Genomic DNA, 19,016 nt, shown 5'->3' with positions numbered 1-19,016 from the left:
TCTTTCTTCACTTAATTTGAATAATTCCGTTTGTCAGAGCGAATACAGACATATAATCATAATAATATAACGAAATAACTGCCAACTTTTCTACACGAAAATATACGATACATATGAAGTGTGAACATAATCGAAATATCGAACTTATATTCTCTTGTTCGCATTGGTAGATGCTATACTAACCAATAAGAAAGCGTGTACAGCAGGCGCTGGATAAAGTTACAGTATCGGCAGTGGTGAAACTTAGTAGAGCGGATCGTAAGGACCAATAGGAATAGAGAACTTGTATTTCCCGGTATTTTCCCAAGATTTTATTGGACAAAATAAAATCATGCTACTGCGATTTAGACTATCAACGCATGAGTGAAATAATATAAATTCTCAAATTTTGCATCATGATAGAAATTATCGTACAATCTGCGTACGATAATAATATGCTATCGTACATCGTACGTAGGCACAAAATTATCGTATGTGTACGATAATTATCGTACGGTTCCGAACGCTGTTAACAAAATACTCCTAACAGCGTTAACAACTTGAAGTGGACTGACTATCGTACCAGAGGAGTAAAAATTATCGTACATGGATCGAAATTATCGTATTTTTTAGGATAATGTCTTTTATAGATAAATAAATCATATAAATTGTAATATTGATATGCATGCAAGTACTTCTTTCTTCACTTAATTTGAATAATTCCGTTTGTCAAAGCGAATACAGACATATAATCATAATAATATAACGAAATAACTGCCAACTTTTCTACACGAAAATATACGATACATATGAAGTGTGAATATAATCGAAATATCGAACTTATATTCTTTTGTTCGTATTGGTAGATGCTATACTAACCAATAAGAAAGCGTGTACAGCAGGCGCTGGATAAAGTTACAGTATCGGCAGTGGTGAAACTTAGTAGAGCGGATCGTAAGGACCAATAGGAATAGAGAACTTGTATTTCCCGGTATTTTCCCAAGATTTTATTGGACAAAATAAAATCATGCTACTGCGATTTAGACTATCAATATAAATTCTCAAATTTTGCATCATGATAGAAATTATCGTACAATCTGCGTACGATAATAATATGCTATCGTACATCGTACGTAGGCACAAAATTATATGTATGTGTACGATAATTATCGTACGGTTCCGAACGCTGCTAGGAAACCATGTGCAATGATTTCCGCTTTGTAATTTAATGTAAGACTATACAATTATATGTCTATAAGAATATGCCTTATCTTATAATATTATATAAAAATAAAAAAATATTTAGTTATTCCAATTTGATAAACTGTTCAGTAAGATACGAAATGATAATAATTAGAATATCAAAATAACTCAAAAAATACGTGTAGCCTATCAAAAGTATTTAAATCTTACCAAAGAATTGCCAACAAAAAATACGTGTAAGCTTATCAAAAGTATTTAAATCTTACCAAAGAATTGCCAACCCAGTTATGAGTTGCTACTTTGTATTTTAAAAAAGCTCGTTTAGTGTATTAATAGTAAGCTGTCATTTTGTTATTGAATTAGTTACACTCATTCTCAGTAATAACCAAAATATATTCATCCATGATAATTATCTTAATCGGAAATAAAGTAATCTATTTACGTTTTAGGCTACCTGTCAATCATAGAGCATTTTTTCGGAGTCATTTCCTTTTTTCCGTTTCTTGGGATGCATATTGCAAGATACGCGGTACCTTTCTTAGGCTTACCCAAAGCTACTTAAAAAAAGACTATTTAATACACGGCAATAAAAAGCAACTAAATGTTGCACTTTGCCTGATGTAATCTAAACAGTTCCTACAGTAGTTTACAGAACAACCTATATATATATATATATATATATATATATATATATATATATATATATATATATATATATATATATATATATATATATATATAAGTATATATACATATATATACACATCTGTAATAGGTTGTTCTGTAATGAATGTCTTCTATCCACCTTTTCCTAGGACGTCCTATTCTCCTTTTTCCTGTTGGCTCTTCCCACATAGTTGCCTCTGAGGTCCATCTATTGTCTCTACATCTTGCTATATGTCCAGCCCACTTCCACTACTGTTTCAAAGCGTAATGTAAGGCATCTACAACCTTTGTTTTTCGTCGTATCCCTTCACTTTTTATTCTATGTATTTTTTTTTATTTTAAGTACGCTCCTTTCCATTGCTTTCTGGCATGAGATAGGTTTAGTTTTAATTTTTGTATTATACGTCCACGTTTGGCATCCGTATAGGTAAAACTCAGGTATCTAAAACGGTTTTCTTTAGGTGGAGGGGAAATTCTCCGTTTAGGATTTCTTTCAGGGACCAGAACTTTTTACAGCTCATGTTAATATGGTGCTCGACCTCTTGTTCTTCGTTTTTGTCTTCGAATGATAATTGCTTACCTAAGTATATGTACTTTTTGACATATTCAATAGAACACTCATTCTATCGAGTATATTACTAGGAGATATCGGTTTTTAATAGATGTTACTGATTACAGATCACACTTAAATAAGTATAATAAACTGAAGTTAAATTTATTCCTTTAGAGCATTTAATAAGTATTAACATTGTTAACTTTTTTTTCTGGGTAACAGTTTATATTAACTGTTATAACTTTTACACACTAAGCGATAGCATCGCAGTTACGTTGTATGTGTCTATGCGCTCTTAAATATTTGATTTATTACCTTGCTGTTATCATGGACGAGTAAAAAAAATAAGGACTCCGTGTCATCTTACATAACAGTGAGGCACCAAAACAAGCCAGTATACGTTTAAATACATAGCCCCACGCATACACTTACACTAATACAAGCCGATCGGCCGCCATTATGAGATTTGCCATCGTCTGTGACAGATCAGTATGCGTCACAATAAAATATTTTAAAAATGCCGTCGTGCGTTGTGATAAAGTTTTAAAACAATAATATTAAAAGTATTTGTGGATATATGATTATTTATGGGAGAAAAAATTGTGTAACTGGTATACCCCGTAACCGCACACACACTAGCATACTGGTGCTTCACTTGCTAATATCACGGCGTGGAGTTCTTTTTTTTACTAGTCCGTGGCTGTTATATGTTATTTTTATTAGATATGTGATAAGTATTTGTCCAAATGAAATCCTTTTAATTTTTTTTTGGCATTACGTTTGGACGCTTTTTCTTGAAATAGATATTATAATAGATGACAATGATAGCGATCTAGTATCTGGAATAGTATAAATTGATGAAAGTGACGATTCAGTGTGATACTAAAAGATATATAACCTTTAACAATGCAAATAAATAAATTTTATACAAAAAATACGTATAACTATTTATTTTCGTTTTATTTCCATATAAATCGAATGACAACTACAAATTACAACCTAAAATAAATACACCTATGTATTTAACTAATATACATGCAAAATACATTAAAAAAAAGACGTGTGGCACTCGGGGACTGCCGCGGTAAAGCTATTTATCTATAGCATTGTTTATCAACTTATGCAATTATAATAATTTATTTATTTTATTTATGCAATATTTTTTTGATAAAATTAATTAAAAAAAAAGAAAACGGGTAGTGAGTAAAGTTTAACTTGCAAGATTTGATTACAGACAGACAACGGGACAGGTGAAACTAAATAAAAATGCTTGTCAATAATAAAAATTAAAAAAAAGACTTGTGGCACTCGGGGACTGCCGCGGTAAAGCTATTGCATAGCATTTTTATCAACTTATGCAATTATAATTATTTATTTATTTTATTTATGGAGTATTTTTTTTAATAAAATTAATTTTAAAAAAGCAAACGGGAAGTGAGTAAAATTTAACTTGCAAGATTTGATTACAGACAGACAATTTCTGGATTCGGTCTCCACGCTCAAGGCCCGCGATAGAAGCTATGCAATAGCTTAAAAAGTGATAAAAAAATAAAGAAATAAAAAAAAACAGGCGTACCCCAGGCTCGTACCTGGGACCTTCTGCACAAGAAGCATACGTGATAACCGCTGTTCTATGGCAACTGTAACGGCCGTTGCGAAATACCTATAAACATCTAGTAAGTAAGTGTTAGGTTATTTTCGTTACGGAATTTCTGGATTCGGTCTCCACGCTCAAGGCCCGCAATAGAAGCTATGCAATAGCTTAATAAAAATATTACTCGTTTCCGTACGAGAAAGTAAAATGGAAACAAAAACTTTTATTTACACTGTAAATTGCTCAAACGACATTGAGCCAAGTGCACAGAACACTTTTACTCTAACGAGGCCAGGTGTCATGTAGATTCGCCCGAGTAGTACCTACCTACTTTTACCTAAATTGTTTCCAAGGCAATGAGCGATAAGATCATTATTTTTCTTTTCTTTCTTTCGCTAGATGATGCCGTCATACTTTAGCAGTAACTCTCGTGAGTATTGAGTATACCTATTCTCTGAATTTTTCTCTGAAAAAACTGCTAATGTGATATCGTGTCTTTCTTTGGATTTATTTGACAACTAACGACTGTTATTTGGATACCGATTTCTTCTCTATATGACGACTCGGCTACATCTTTTGGATTTTTGTTTCTGCTGTAACGACTTATTGTTTCCTTGGGACTGCTTTGATCACACATTTAAAATTACATAAGTCAGTAAACATGGCAATTATTACATAAATACGGATAACAGATACTAGTAGTATGTAGGTAACTAGAAGATAGATTAGACAAACAAATCAAGCGAAGCGGAAATAAAACAGGAAAATGATAATATAGTAGACCAAGTACCAGAATATTACTACGATCTATGCAAGATCTATGTTTGACGTTTATTACTATGAATCAGGATTTTATATAGAAACGTTGTTTGTTTTGCAAAACAGGGCGATCAGGGCCATCTACATGGGGCACACTAAAAGTTTTGCACTTCTTGCTAATCGGAACTATTTGATTTTCGTATGTTATATTAGAGGATAAAGAAGTATGGATAATAGATCCACCTAATAATTCTTCATATTTAGATTGTATGATCGAATGTAACATGAATATTATATATTCTTTTGGTTTATATATAATCTATTGCATTTAAATATAAAATCATTTTTGGGCTTGCTTTGTGAGCATGAATTTTGTGGCTGTCATGCGTAGGTATGTAGGCTCACCGAAATGGCATTGCTTGCGGTGACGTCATGTGCCGGGTCGTCTCCTTCCCTCAAATATGTGCGAAGGGAACAATGGCTGGTCTATGCGTCAAATCGTGAACGGGTGCTGCTTGAGGTGTCAGGTCGACCTGTTATATTTAATAAATCTTTGTATTTATTGAATGAAATTGCTAATTGTTACAGTAATCACCACTATCATGTGAAGCATACTTACACAAACAATGAGTTCAAGTTCTAAAGGTTGATGCATCCAATATACGATATTATCTATTTATACGGTTAATTCTTTACTAATTTTCATGAAATGATTTGTATTATTTAAACACGACTCATATATTGGATGCAGCACCTTACAAACTTATTTGTTATGTATATTACAGCCATTGTAAAATACCCTATTTGAGTTTCTTGTATGTTCTTCTCACCAGCTTAATTTTTTATGAACATATGGTAAATTCAGTAAATCAAAAGAAATATTTGTAGTGACGATTCAAACCCGCTTAGTTTAAGGCTAATTCAATAGAATTTATTTGACTTTGACTTAATAAGTATTTTTAGGGCAATGTGACTGGCTATATGACTTCACAACAAGATCCCAGAAAATGTTCAAAATAATTGTATTACAAAATTCAAAATAATTGAAAACGTTTAGCAATAGTTTAATTTTTTAAATACGATCTCATACGCTAGTGTGATTAAAAAACATATTTACCTTATATAAATTACTTAATCAGTCGAAAATTTTATACGAGCGTAGTTAAACAAATATTCGAGATGTTCTTCTCTCACTCGCTTTGTTTAGTTTTGTCTAGTTTCGCTTGTGTAAAATGTGCTAGTATTATTGAATAAATCATTGGAGGTCTGACACGTGACATTTGAAGTTAAATAATCACTTTTCTCAAAATTTGCATTGTCAAAGTATTGAAGTTTAGAGTTTCGACATTACAATAGTTGACTTGAATCTGAATTCTGAACATACTAATAGAGTTTTGTCGTATGTTAGTGGTAGACACGGTTTAGGATAATTTAGTTTTATTTTATTTTTCTGAAGTTAGTTTGTGTGATTGTAACTATTTTATTATGAAGCACTATTGCTTCTCTTAGTCGGTGATAAGTATCTCTAGAAAAGCTAAAAATGTCCCTCGTGGATAGTCTAAAGGAGCTGGGTTGGTGAGTACATTACTTTTTATAGAATTCATTTCATTTAATTAAACCTAATGCTGACGCTTGTTTAATCAAACGCAGGTACTTGAGTGAGGAAGGCATTGAAGAAGTAAGCGAAAATGGACAAATTCAGGACATTCACGTAATATGCAGAAGAGCTTTAGACGTAAGTACATAAGTAAGTGTAGTGTTTTCCAATAAGGATTCAATAATAATAAAGATATCTTTTTGTTTCAGTTTGATTTAAGAGATATAGCTGAAGCAGCATTCCCTGAAGATTTTCTAAAAGAACCTTCAAAGTTGGAACAACCAGTGGTTGTGCAAATTCAAAAGATTCGCAATGTGTCAGCCCCAAAAGCCAATGAAGAATCCACATCTGCACCACGGATGTTGAAGCTAGTTTTACATGATGGTAAATCTACTTGCACAGCATTAGAAACTTGTCCAATACCAAGTCTAAGTATAAACACTCCACCCGGCACCAAGATACTGCTGCATCATGAAGGACTGACAGTATGTCACAATGTAATCTGGTTGACACCAGAAATTGTTTCTGTGTTAGGTGGAAAGGTTCCCCATATGATTGAGAAATGGGAATTAAATAGAAGTCTCGCTAAACATACAAGAGGTAAGTGCATTTAATAAATATTACCTATAACAAAAGAAGGGCTCACATTATGATGGAATATTGTTTTAAATGTTCAATAGGCGATACAAGATATTAACAAATGTTTTCAGGATTTTAATGTCATGTGGAACTGTTCCCCTAATTATGTTATTATTATATATTTATGATTATGCAGTTTACTTGTCAACTGTAACAGTTTTACTTTACAGTAAGATTAGGGTTTATATGGAACAAAGTACTACACTAGACAAAAAAGACACTTGTAGATATTGAGTTGAGGAAGCCATCCAGCTTTACCCCCTTTTATGCTTTATAATATATTGGGGAAAAAGTAATTTCACATATTATATTCAATACCAAAGAAACAAGCCAATTAAAGATGTCTTGATTGTCTATGATTCTAGTTTTTCTTCATAGTATAAGTGTCATTTAGGAGAAGCTGATGATGAGGAGTCTGCAGAGCTGACAACGATAACCTAAATTATGTTGAATGGCTGTATTGTCTTGCCATACTGAGCACACCTAGTTTCCCTTCCAATTGACTAGGGCATGGTTGATGCCATTACAAGCTGCCGCAATTAGAGCATTGTTCTTAAATTGAGGAGATATATATAGAGAGACCTGTGTTTCTGCAGGGATAAACTTGACTGCAATTTCAGATACAAGTTTGTTCCGATACTAAGAGATGTCTGCATGGCCGTTGTAAGAAGCTTATGCCATGATGACTTCTGCATAGCAAATAATACCTCTGATTTGCAGAATATGTATCATTGATATGTTGAACCAGCACAAGATGTGTGGTTGCCCACAAAAAAGGGTCACAGACTCTAACACCATTCTAATACCAGGCCTATTTGAGAATGTTTTATGTAGCCTCATGAGATCCGCTTTTAAGATTATTGAAGAATGGTGTGAGTGACATAGACTAACCGCTTATTAGTCATACATAATACAAATGGTAGCGCGGACTAAAAATATACTACTCCAGGATGGTACCAAGCTATGTAGTCCTGGAGAATCCGTCCCTGGGCGCCCACAATCAGGACCTGTACCTGATAGTGGATGCCCAGGCTACCCAGCATATTCTGGAGGGAGCAAACCTGTGCTGACTTGTGGCAAACAGAGCAGGAGGCTCAAACCACACTCCTCCACATTGACTGTGGACTTTTACAACATCAGGGGGTGCTGCTCTTTTTAACCGAGATACAGATATCCTCTCTAGGTGATACATCTTACCTTTCATACTGGGGGTATAATTTGGAACCCTCCTTTATACCGCGGGCTGTCATGTGTACGCTTACGTCATTTAGGATGTCTGTTCTTGACCCCAGAGTTTTCTTGATGGATAGGACCTATCCATCATCTGTCTGCGTGTAGACTGCGACAACCATCCGCGAATCTACGCATGCCTGTATAGTTTCCATAACGGTAACGCAGAGACTGACCGGCTCCTCGAGCACATCCAATTGGCTACAGATTCCGTGTTGGAGCAGATTTCCACTGCAGAGATCGCGTTTCTAGGCAATTTTAACGCCCACAAACCGAATGGCTTGGCTCACGTACCACCGATCATGAAGGGAGATCTGTTCACGACTTCGCCTGAGCATATGGTCTGACGTAACTGATTATTGCGACAACGCGACTCCCAGATGTGGAAGAAAATACACCTTCACTGTTGGACCTTCTGTTGACCTCACATGCGGACGGCTACCTAGTTTCCGTTGACCCTCCTCTGGGTCGTTGGACCACTGCCTGATCCGGAGCACCGTGCCGATCACGCGCCTAACACGGCCCCACTTCTTAGCCTGTCGCCGCGTGTGGCTCTATAGGTCAGCAGAGTGGGACGAGATGCGGTATTTTTTTGCATCCTACCCGTGGAGGCAGATCTGTTTTTCGCTGGGTAATCCAGATGCCGCTGCTGACGCTGTTGCTGATGTGGTACTGCAAGGTATTCAACTCTACATTCCATCCATCAGTGGCAGGTCCTAACCATGCTCCTGCAAAATGGCCTCTCGCCAAAAGCAGGATCTTAGGATGTGAATTCCAGCGTATTTAAAAAACACTACAATCATGCCTCCAGGTCCCTCAAAAGAATTATTGCTGACGCGAAGTCGAAGCACATTAGCAGAATTGGCGAGAAACTTGCACGCCTTCCCTCGGGAACTCGTTCTGGTCGCTCGCCAAGGCTGTCCATGGATACTTCTGCCAGACAGCTATTCTGCCACTGCACATGGACCAATTATCTGATACGGAGCAATAGCGTGGTGGCCCACAATAGAGCTTGTGACCATACAAACCAAGCATCAGCAATGGAATTGTTGCACAGCCATAACAGGTTGCATGCACACTACACCAATATCCACCCTAGAAACGATCCTGGAGCTAACACTGCTTAATACACATATTCAACATGAAGCAACAGTGTTGTATCTTTGCCCAAAGCTGTTGGTTGTATGTAATAATGAAGACTATCTTACAGCAAATCTCTGGAACAGAGTAAAAAAGGAGCATTGTGAGGCACCTGCGATAGGATAATGAAAACATATACATTTTCTTTCATTGTTTGAAGAGGAAGCAGATCAGTCAGAAGTAAAAGAATTAAGAATTGTCACGGATGGTTCCAAATTGACAGTTGGAACTGGTGCTGGCATCCTCCCAAAAGAACTGAATATACACACACGAATACCCTTGGGCACACATAGCGCCATCTTCCAATGTGAATGTGAGTGTGAATTCTATATGACAGGATGGCGGTTCTAGCTGCGCTGAAAAGTACAAACCTTCAACTGTGTCATACGAGAATAAATGACTTATGTTTAATACATTTATTTCTTCTTCTTTCTTATTTTATTTCTTCTCTAACGAATATTGAATTAGGGAATTCTACAACTACAACAATACATGCATTGTCGGCTGCTGACTGACTCATTCCAAATTCCACACAATAGTCTTTACAATATATTCACAATGACCTAACATCTTTTATACAGAACAATTTTTTGTTTAGACAAGTTTACATTTTATCAGCTGATAATTATCCGCAACTCTTTCGTAAAAGCCAAGGTCATATAATATTTAAATCACGAATATATTCTGGATAATGTAAGCCTGCAATTTTTTTTGTTGTTCTTGTTTTTGCTCGTACATCTTAAGTGGTCTTGACGTTCGGTAATTGATTAGTAATCCTATTTTGAATTAATTGTTTTAGGAGGAGTGGAAGGTGGCCCACCGCCATGGATCCCATTTGGACAAAGGCTTGAAGCCAATCCACTTGACAAACAATTTAAAAGCTTACAAGAGGGACCAAAACCTGATAATCCAGAGTTTGAAGCCCAAAGGAAAGGTGCGATTGCTGAGGCTCAGCGACTATCAGGTGTTAAGAAGGTGAATATAATTTAGTAGTTGTAAATAGTTTACAAATTTCACTTTGTGTTCAATTAATTACAACGGGACATTTACAATGCAGGTATTTGGAGGTGGTACAAAGCCACTATTGGATGCCAATGTCCAGAAGATTGTAGATGCTGGATTTTCAGAAGAACAAGCTGAGAATGCTTTAAAGTATACAAAAAATAATGTTGACAGAGCATTGAGAATATTGCAGAAGAGAGACAACTCTGAGCAACGCAAAGAAAAGCAAAAGGAATCTGAGCCTCCGAAACGAAAGGGGCGGAACAGGGATAGGGATAGGGATCGGGATAACAACAATGATGATGATGGCCTTCCAGTGAAACCATCTGGTAAAGTCTCTCTGTTTGATTTCTTGGAGGACAAATTACCTAATATGCCAGATAAAGAAAAAGAAAAAATTAGTAGGGGAGATAATCAGTCAAGTAAGGACGATCGAGCAAATCAGGATCGTAATTATGGTAGCCGAGACAGAAATAACCGGCATAACACTCGTTCACATGGTCCAAGACATGATGCTCACAAGAGATCTGACAATAGAGGTCACTATTCCAATGATAACCATCACTCATCATATAGGGAAGAGAGGAAATATCAAACCCAGGCTGAAACACCACCGAGGTTTCAGAAGAAGTTTGAAGAGATGAACAAACAGCACAATAATAATTTTCAGAATAAAAACCATTACAATAATAGGAGAAATGATAGAAACTTAAATGATAACAACACACATCAAAACACACAACCATACAACAATATACCCACTATGGATAGCTTAGTTGAGGCAACAGCTAACTTAAATATGATGTCAAATAATGTCCGGCCTAATGAAGAGCCTATAGCACAACAAAATTTCCAACCACAAGCAGATCAACTGTATTCATCAAAACCCCCCTATGTACCGAACCAAAATGTACAGGATATGCAGGGATTTAGAAATGATAATGAAATATCTAAGTATCAGGAACAAAGATATCAGCAAAGGCGACAACAATCCAACGGGTATATAGAGCCCCAACATCCCCCTCCGAATGCTATATACCCCAATATAAATTACATGGCGAATATGCAAGGAGCTTATAACGGTAGACAATATGGATATGCGGCGAGGCCTCAAGAGTATAATACGTTGCGTTCGGGCGCACCTTTCTTACAAGGATCCTTGCTTGGGTTCCAAAATGCAGCAGTGAATGAACAAGCTCGTGCAATGCTGGGTGTGGCTGATATCAATTGGAAAGTGGGCGATCGCTGCTTAGCACTCTATTGGGAAGATAATAATGTATGTACTATGTTATTATTATGCATGTTATATCTTATATATAAATATCGTGGAGCAGTGTTTGTTACCAAACTCCTCCGAAACGGCTAAAACCGATTTGTACGAAATTTTGTGTGCATATCGGGTAGGTCTGAGAATCGGCCAACATCTTTTTTTCATACCCCTAAATGATAAGGGTGACCCAGCCCTAAATATTTTATTTTATTGACAATTTTATTAATTTTTATTTTACTGCGATTCAGCATTAAAAAATAAATACAACTTCAAATTTTCACCCGACTACAATCAACACTTATTTATGTATCGCAAGTTTTATATCATTCTGTTCCGTCCACAGATCCGCAATAGGGTTGCAAGATGGCAATCGAATAAAATAATTTTAATAATACGATAAATTACGATATATTTGATAGGTCTGAGAATCGAACAATCAGTCGTCATCTATTTTTTTACGCTCAAAATGTTTTTCTATTACATAATATGGCAATAAAACGTTTGCTGTGTTAGCTAGTTATATATATAAATAATATGAAATCCCTTAACAGTTTGTCATATGTTTCAGTTTTACGAAGCAGAAATCACTGGTATATCTGCCAATACAGTTGTGGTTAAATTTTGTGCATATGGTAATCATGAAGAAATTCTAAAATGCAATTGCTTGCCGTACCCAATCCAAGGTAAGTGTTAAGTTTATTTATGAAAAAAAATTGTTCTCTTACCTACATGTAAAAGTTGTGAATTTGTTTTTGCTATTTTTGTTTATTGGTGATTCAGATTAACAGATTGGTTAGTATTGGCTGTCGCTTTCTCTCTTTTGTAGACCACTTTTCATATCACTATATTAAGATACTTACTGAAAACCGGAATATCATATATATACGGACTGTTGATACTTAGTCAACTGGCGATCATGGCGTTAATCAGTGCTGCAGGTGCCAATTGTGATCAAGGTCCACTCCACTACCACTGTGGTCTGGAAGATAGCCGCTTATAAACTGGCTGACATAATCATTTCCACCCCACGCGTAGCCGCTTTTAAATAAATAAGCACCGTAAATAAAACGCTACATGAAATTGAAAATGTAAAACAGTGAAATGAAACGTAAAAAATAGTCTAAGTCAGACTAGAGGGCTTCATCAATTATTTATTTTTAGACTAAAAAGGCTAGAACCCAGAGTCGTATCGTAGTTACTAGTTGCGTGAATGTTCCTGTGTTCTGTTTCGCATAGCCTCCCGCAGCCATGCCAGCGCTCATGTAGCATTTTATTTACGTGATTTACCCTTTTCTGGTTAGATTTCGTTATTTTTCTTGAAAACGGTGCATTACTTTGTAATAAGAGTGGTAGCATTATATTTGTGGACTAAAGCTCTATCAATTTCAATATTTTTAACTCCTAATTCGTGCTACGTGATACTAAGTCTAACCCGTAATATCAACAACTACTCATAATAACAACAAAAATTAATAAGAAAACTAACAATAACGGGTAAATAATAACAAAAAAAAAAATTAAGTAAATAGGGAATCATATCAAAAAAAAATAAGTAAATATTAAAAATAAAAAAATAAGTAACAATTCGTACGCAATCCAAACAGAAATGAAGGTGTTCGCAAAATGGCGAACTAAATGTTGACAACTGCTTGACTGACTGCACTTTTGACTGCTTGCCTGTACCGCGCAAAACGCAATACGAAACGACAGCTACCGCCGACCAACTGGCGATATTACTGATAGGGACAGAGATAATATAAAAAAGACGTGTGGCATTCGGGGACTGCCGCGGTATTGCATAGCATATTTTATCAACTTATGCAATTATAATTATTTATTTTTACAGTTTTTTTTTGATAAAATTAATTTAAAAAAAAAGCAAACGGGAAGTGAGTAAAATTTAATTTGCAAGATTTGATTACTTACAGACAGACAACGGGACAGGTGAAACTAAATAAAAATGCTTGTAATAATAATAAAATTTGTGCAGAAGGTCTCAGGCTCGAACCGGGGACCTTATGCACAAAAAGCATACGTGATAACCGCTGTTCCACGGCAACTGTAATGACCGTGCCGAAATATCTATATACATCTAGTAAGTAAGTGTTAGGTTATTTTCGTTACGGAATTTATGGATTCGGTCACCACGCTCAAGGCCCGCTAAAGCTATGCAATAGCTTAATAATAATAGCTCGCTATCGCAACTCAGTAACGGTCCGCTTGTTTACATTCTTTATCTCATCTCGCTGGCCTTAGTCTATATATACATATATAATGAAAATGGTCCTTGTTTGAGGCCCTTTCACGCCTTAACCACTGATCGTATCGACATGAAACTGCCATCATTCGATGCGAAATTTATCCTAGATGGTTGATGGCTTATTTTTCGAATTCCAACGTTCCTTCAGTAATTTATTTCCTTTTCAAATTCGCCCAGCGAAGCGGGCGGGAACAGCTACTCTAATATATACAATTTTCGTGTTATATATACAATTCTCGTGTTACGGTGTACGTAATTGAACTCCTCCGAAACGATTTTCGTGAATCTTAGCGTGCATATCGGCTAGGGTGAAGAATCGGACAACATCTATTTTGCATTCAACTAAATGTTAATGTCCACCCCAACATTATTTTTTTACTTTATTGACATTTTTTTAATTTGTTTAATTATGATTGGGCATTAGAAAATACATACTTACAACTTCAAATTTTCACCCATCTACGATCAACACTTACTTTTGTATCGCGAAATTAATATTATTCTAATCCATCCGCAGACACACAATAGAGTTGCAATATGGCAATCGAATATAATGATTATTGTAGTACGATAAATTTTATGTATGATATAATTAGTAGGTCTGAGAATCGGTCGTCATCTATTTTTATACCCTAAAAATTTTAATTATTGATTTTTTTTATTACTTTATATCGGCAATACAACGTTTGCTGGGTCAGCGAGTTATATATATATATATAAATAATATTTCCAGGTCTTGCTCCAAACGGAGCCGGCGCCCCGGGTAGCGGGTACCCGCGCTCGCTCGCGGGGCGGCGCCCGTAGTGGCGCGGGGCGGCGCCCCCTCCCGCCGCCCGGTGTCCGCACGCACACACACTCGCTGCAGCCTCGCTCCTGGCCAGCTGACCACCTAACATGTGGTCCTCTACTCAAATGTCTTCAGTAGCGAAATTTATGTACAGGTTGATCACCGTTACTTTTTGCTTAGTTTTAATTTGCTACAAAGAAATCAAAGTGTAGCGAAGGACATAAACAGTGTGTGCATCAAGAATCTTACCAGCAAGACTTTATATGAGATTCTGTGGAAACATTATATATTATTACTGCCTATGAATACCAATAAGTTCATATTTTGCCCTACCTAAAGAATAGATTAACTTTATAACTGTTTACGGGTTTCTTATACTAACGCTTACATTCTGCGTTTTGTAAATATACCTAAATACATTTTTGAGCGAAAAAAAATTAATACAAATTTGTAGTATACATACAAAGAAAAATACAATCTACTGAACTGGCTTTAGATAATGCTCTTCCTTAAACTTTTGAGTTACCTATATATGTATATGTTTCTTGTGATATGTTTATTATTGTTTAAACATCTCTTGAAAGTGCTATAGTATTGTAATGTATTTCGAAAGTTGACCGTAGAATGTATGACTGTAAAAATATGTTCTGAATTTTTAATGAACATTATCAAAATGGCTCAAAATGGCATCTAAAAACTTTTATGCAAGAATACTCTATTATGAAGCCAAGCTGCAGTCATGTTTAAATATGCATTGTTTTAAGTTGGGCTTTAATGGAATTTGCTGCAAGTAAAAAATAATAAAATGAAAACAAAAAATTTGAAATGTAGTGATTAAAATAGGTAATGGAAAGGCGATTATTAGTTTTCTATCTCACCAACTGCACAAGGCACATTAAATTTTTATACAATCAGGAAAAGTCTTCATTGCAGCGTTTTACGTGAAGTGGTGCCAGTTTTGGTACAGTTACTGCCTTGTTTATCAAATCATCCGCTTATTACTTGTACATTATTCACCAAGGGTGAATTTGCGAGGGACAAGACGAAGTCGAGTGCCTCTATTGAGGCTGTCTCTCACCCAGTGGTACGGTCGCGCACGAAGTTGTCGGGCTATAGTATTATGTTTCATTCGACAGAAAGTGCGATTCCTCAACTTAACTAAATTTAGTTAAGTTGAGGAATCGCACTTTTTTCTAACTAAATTTAGTTAGGTTGAGGAATCGCACTTACTAAAGATGTCAACGGGTAGCGGGTGGTGTTTCGGGGACGGGCAACGCGTGAGACTGACGCCAATGCAGTGGGTTGTAGAGGTGTTCGCAACGGCTATAAATCGCGTTATAACGATACGCTACTTTTAAAACGACTATTATTTTATTACACTTTAATATATTAGTTCGGTTGCAAAATGAAGCTAGTGTCGTGTTCTGTTAAATATCATCCAAATATTATTGATTTGGATAAAATATACCTATTATACATATAGATTTTATTTATGCAATATAAATAATACATTGTTTCAGTTTATGTACTCTATTTAAGTAAAACTCATTTACACAAAACTAAAAGATAATTTTTATACTTACAAGAACTCAATAACCGATTCAAAATCACTCATAAACACACGATAATGTACCAAATACTACTAATAACCTAAATCATTAATCAAAATACGTCATACGAAGTCAAGTGATCCGCAAGCGCCAACAAAATACAAATATATTTGGTTATAAACGCACTGATATCATATTTGAACGTAAAATAATCTAACGCGGTGCATAGCCGAACAAAATAGCATAATTTGGCAGGTGACAAAAATAGCTTGCCAGTTTTAATAAATAATAGGTTATATTATGATTATAAATATATAATAGGTTCCTTTATCTGCTATCTAATATAACGAACACCTCTAGTGGGTAGCGGTAATATAAATCCCCGCCACCGTCACCCCTGGGACGGTCACTCGTAGTTGTCGGAATATAAACTAATGTTACAAATACAGCAAAAAAAGTATCAGTTTATGAATACTAACAAAAATGTTACTTGAAGACTCGACTATATAGCCCGCATATAGTGTGTGACATGGAGAATATCAAATGAATTGACACTATGAGCGTACAGCTTAGAAATACACTATTTTTTGCTTAGATTAAACCAAATCGAATAGTGTTGTAGTTACGATATTTTTTGGTTTATTGAAATATTTATATACGTCGTATTCAGTTACCTAAACAGTTATTTTATTTTTAAGTGATATCCCTCACTTCTGGGATTTAATTACCAATATATGCGCTTGCCGAGTGACGCATCGATAGTAAATCTTGGTATATCTAATTCCACTCTCCGGTTGTGGCTCCATCTACAGGATCTACTTTACGGTTGATAACCTGCTCAACCACAATAATTGCATATTAGAAAAAAAATGCAATTGAATATTCAACTGAGGAACAGCTTTGTTTTCTCTGTACTGGCGCAACTTAATCGTTTTTGGACGAAACCCGAAAGGCGCGGGTTCGAGTCCCCTGTCGTACATAAATAATTATGGTATAAATTAAATTTGTACATTAAATCCCTGAAGATATCAGTTAAAAAAAAGTTTGACTCCCGCGTTGTCCATAAATTTTGGTCAAATTAAAGTATAGTCAAAGCATATTGTAAGGTAGAAACCAAAAATCAGTACCGTTTCCAAATAAAGTATTAAAGATCCAAACGATAACAATTAATAAAGAATACATTAAAAATAACACACACACTCAAATTTTTAACCCTGCCTCTCCTCTCGTGAAATTTGAATACTTTTAATGTTAATGTAAATTGCGCAATCACGTTAGATTTATTTATAGAACAATTTTCCCAATTTTTTACTAAAAAGTAATATTTAAGGCAAGCTCAGTTTTAATACCTGCTTATTTTAATATTATAACTTAATTATTTAAGCCATTTCATATTGTTTCATGCGAAAAAAGAAATAGGTGATATTTGTCGAAACCGCTTTTCTCCACGTGAGGTTGGGGAAGATACCGACCGCCCACTAAAATCCTAATAAATCGATTCCAAAAACACGCTAGAAATGAATTTTCATACTTTTTACTGCATTCGGTCAAAGACAGTACAGTTCCATAGGTATAATATCATTAATGCATTATCATGAATGAATTAATTAGGCAATTAGGAATGTACATATTATAGACGATACTTCTGCAGAAATATATAATTTATGTATAGTATTTATTACAAATGCATTTACTTGGAGCGTAAGCGTTGGGCCACGAGACGTAAGAACATCTTCCGTAGCGTTGGTTCAGACAGGTTTAACGCGAGACGCGTGTAGGTATATCGATATCGACGATCTTCCTACGTCATCTCTGAACAAATGTTCGACTGATATCTTTTGGTCGGACCCTCGTGTCTGCTTGCTTCCTAACCCCCTCACTGCACTGCCGTCACTTCTGCCCTTACGCGCCGCGTCTTCCCACTTTTGTCGCCTTTTTATCGCAAAGGTGTATTCTACTTATCGTTTTTTTGACATTTTGCTGTCGCAAAAACCAGCCTAGAGAAACTCTAAGAAAAAAGCTATTCAGTCGACTGTATGAAACGTGCATTGATAGATTGACAGATATAATCTTGTATAAAACGGAGATATGCGAAATCCACTACGTTTTAAGCAACTGTTTGCTTTCAAACTTAGCCGGATTATACTTGGTCACCAATTGCATTACTGTAATTACCGCTATTTTAAACTTATGTTAAATGACTGCACGTTTCATAGTAAACTAAATTTAAATTTTACTTAGGCAGTCCCGCCTCTTATTACGGAGTATTTACATCTTCTTTGGCAAAAACTTCATCATCTTTCAAGGTACACAACACATGAAATGTCCTGGGTGGCCTTCGAAGATACGTTATCTTATTAAAGTTTCTCTTTTAATATCAAATCTTTTAGTCTTCTTAATCTTTTCCTCTTTAAGCATTTCTTCATTTTCTTTATTTGCCAGAATCAATGTTTTTGACTTTTCTCAGATTTTAATTATTATTGACTTCGTTTCATAAACATGAGATTTATGCCGTACTGACGACCGAACCCCATGCGGCTTTTTGAGAAAATAAAGGTCTACCTTGTTTAGGTACAGGGTTTTATTTTATATATTTATATACAGTATCGTCTGCATACCTATGAAATAAATAAAAATATAAGTAATACCAGTCCACAGAACTATCGCAAAATTAATTATTTAATTAAAAACTTTAAATTGAAAAAGTTCAATTTTCAAACAAAATAAATATTCAAATAAATATACTAAGAATTAGCAGTACTGTACAGACGACGTACATTGACCTCT

The 19,016-nt window shown here is 35.4% G+C and overlaps 1 protein-coding gene across 1 annotated transcript; it reads left to right on the top strand.

Moving 5' to 3' along the window:
* The first annotated feature begins 6,124 nt into the window (after positions 1 to 6,124).
* On the top strand, positions 6,125 to 16,524 carry LOC126970410 (tudor domain-containing protein 3). Its single transcript, XM_050816251.1, has 7 exons — positions 6,125 to 6,329; positions 6,405 to 6,489; positions 6,561 to 6,951; positions 10,160 to 10,335; positions 10,418 to 11,638; positions 12,201 to 12,315; positions 14,626 to 16,524. Exons 1-7 carry the CDS (start codon positions 6,295 to 6,297, stop codon positions 14,694 to 14,696), a joined length of 2,094 nt encoding a protein of 697 aa, XP_050672208.1. The 5' UTR covers positions 6,125 to 6,294; the 3' UTR covers positions 14,697 to 16,524.
* Positions 16,525 to 19,016: the final 2,492 nt, after the last annotated feature.

The sequence above is a fragment of the Leptidea sinapis genome, chromosome 21, assembly GCF_905404315.1.
Source record: "Leptidea sinapis chromosome 21, ilLepSina1.1, whole genome shotgun sequence".
Lineage (NCBI taxonomy): Eukaryota > Metazoa > Arthropoda > Insecta > Lepidoptera > Pieridae > Leptidea > Leptidea sinapis.
This window is presented reverse-complemented; position numbering and strand designations above follow the sequence as displayed.

Coding starts and splice junctions, on each gene's coding strand:
- LOC126970410 (XM_050816251.1), top strand. CDS start 6,295: ATGTCCCTCGTGGATAGTCTAAAGGAGCTGGGTTG. Junction 6,490..6,560: donor TATGCAGAAGAGCTTTAGAC/GTAAGTACATAA, acceptor TTTTTGTTTCAG/TTTGATTTAAGAGATATAGC. Junction 10,336..10,417: donor GACTATCAGGTGTTAAGAAG/GTGAATATAATT, acceptor TTTACAATGCAG/GTATTTGGAGGTGGTACAAA.